At 46.4% G+C, this 2,064-nt stretch overlaps 1 protein-coding gene across 1 annotated transcript; it reads right to left on the bottom strand.

Annotated features, from left to right (window-relative positions):
- Nucleotides 1–289: 289 nt before the first annotated feature.
- Nucleotides 290–1,399, bottom strand: BECN2 (beclin 2). The gene is given in 1 exon segment (XM_012555408.2): nucleotides 290–1,399. A coding segment is annotated over 1 exon segment (1,092 nt). The 5' UTR covers nucleotides 1,382–1,399.
- Nucleotides 1,400–2,064: the final 665 nt, after the last annotated feature.

Genomic DNA, 2,064 nt, shown 5'->3' with positions numbered 1-2,064 from the left:
TCAAGTCAGTTCTGACTCACAGCAACCCCACGTGCTGCAGAAAGAAGCACTGCCCGGTCCTGCGCCATCCTCACAATCAATGCTATGTTTAAGTTCATTATAACAGCATGAATTATTATGATATGGCAACTGGCTTTTAAATGGTTAATTATTATAAGTATTAAGATATTTTGTGACCATTTTTAAAGTATAAATATTTGAACTCTAGTTTTACAATTGGTCTGATATTTTCATAAACAAAATATTTTAAAGCAAAAATCTCCTTCTGCCTCAGAAGAAACAAAGAAAGTCATTTTTGACGTTACCTTTGGGAGACCCAAGTGAGAACGCGCTTCAAATTTACAAGCATAAATTTGAGCGTCTTTGTCCACTGCTCCTCAGTGTTCAAGAAGGTCTTGATGGAGTAGTATTCACCTCTGTCTCCGGGGTCTTCCATCTGGCCCCTCTCCACAATGATCCGGTAGGGCAGGCGGAGACCCCCTTTTTCAGCCTTTTCCTTTAACTGCTGCAAACAGTCCAGGAAAGCCACCATTGCAAGGTCAAACTTATCCAAGAAGACACTCTGCTCCCTGTAATGGAACAATGGCAGCTGAACGGAGTCATCTGTTAGAGACTTCAGATATGAATGATTTCCGCAGGGGACAAGTTGAAACCTCTTAAATTCCAGTCCCATTTTCTTGGACAGGGCAAGGAGCAGCAGAGCTGTCTGCCCCCAAGCAGCGTTGATCTCACTCCAGCTCACAGGGACAGTGGGGAGGCAGCCCAACTTGAAGTTATTGATGATGCCCAAGGGGCCCTCATGCCAGATATCAAATGTCATGTGGAAGATGTTGGTTTTCATCAGCCGGCCCAGCTGGATCTGGGCATACTGCAGCCGGTTCTCCAAGCTCATCAGCTCATCAAACAATTCCAGTTGTTGCTGTTTCAAGACGCTGTAGTCCCTCTGGGACTGCTTCTCCTGCTGGTCCAGTTTCTCAGTCTCTGCCTGGGCTGCCTCGAGATCTCCTGCTGCCTGTTTCCAGTTCTTCTCCACATCATCCAGCTCCTGGACCAGCCTCGCCTCCTCCAGCTCCAGGCTCTTCAGCTCCATCTGCAACGCCTCCATCTCGTCCTCACACATTGTCAGCTCCCTGGTCTCCAAGCAGCATCTGTACATCTGACTCTCAGATTCTGTGACCATTATTTGGGTGTCTAGCTGCTCTAGAAGGTTGTTGGTGCACTCCTCACACAGGGGGTGATCCACTTCTTTCTCACTGGAAAGGATGTCAAATATGTCCAAGATGGTCTCCTGGATGCTGTTGAGTGTTCTTATGCAACGCACGTTCCTGAGCAGGGTGAAGGTGTCAGAAGTCTCCCAGGACATGGAAATTTCCCAGGACATCAGGCTGTCATCAAGGAGGGGTCCATAAGAGGCACCATCCTGTAGATTTGCAGTATCTGTCTCCTTCCTGGAAGTAGGGTCTTCCGCCTGGGTACTTCCTGACTTCCCCGGAGCCAGGGGAAGCGGTGGAGCTGGCTGTTGTTGGGTGGTGCTGAGGCTTAGGGTCCCCACAGACTGACTCAGTTTCAGGGGCTTACTGCAGCACTGGCAAATGAAACGGATGGAGGACTTGCTGGAGGACTTGACACTCATCTTGATTCCAAGTTTCTTCTGACTCCCCAGTTACTGATTTTTTAACATCTTCTTAAACTCTTTCTAGATGAGTAATTCTTGTCTAAGTCTCCTACTTAAAACCTTACCCAGTTGATACCATCCTTAGATACCTCTACACCTCCTTTAACCCCTTATGGACAAGGGATTCTTTCTAGATGGAAAATCTGATCATCATCCTTTCCTTCTTTAACATTTTCAAGGCACACCTTAAGAGTTATCTTTCTAAAACTGAAATCTGATCATACTACTTCTCTCCTTAAAATATTTTAACACCCTTATCTTATCCTTAAGATAAAATCCAATCGTCTTAACTTGACTCCCAAGGCCCCTGCCCTCGTTTCCAGCTTCTCTTACCATTTCCTGCCACCCTGACCCATAGGCTTCTCTATGTTTCTGCATCTAGTTGCCAT

The sequence above is a fragment of the Trichechus manatus genome, unplaced genomic scaffold (assembly GCF_000243295.1).
Source record: "Trichechus manatus latirostris isolate Lorelei unplaced genomic scaffold, TriManLat1.0 scaffold00039, whole genome shotgun sequence".
Taxonomy (NCBI): Eukaryota; Metazoa; Chordata; class Mammalia; order Sirenia; family Trichechidae; genus Trichechus; species Trichechus manatus.
The sequence above is the reverse complement of the archived record's forward strand: the minus strand, read 5'-3'. Positions and strand labels throughout refer to the sequence as shown.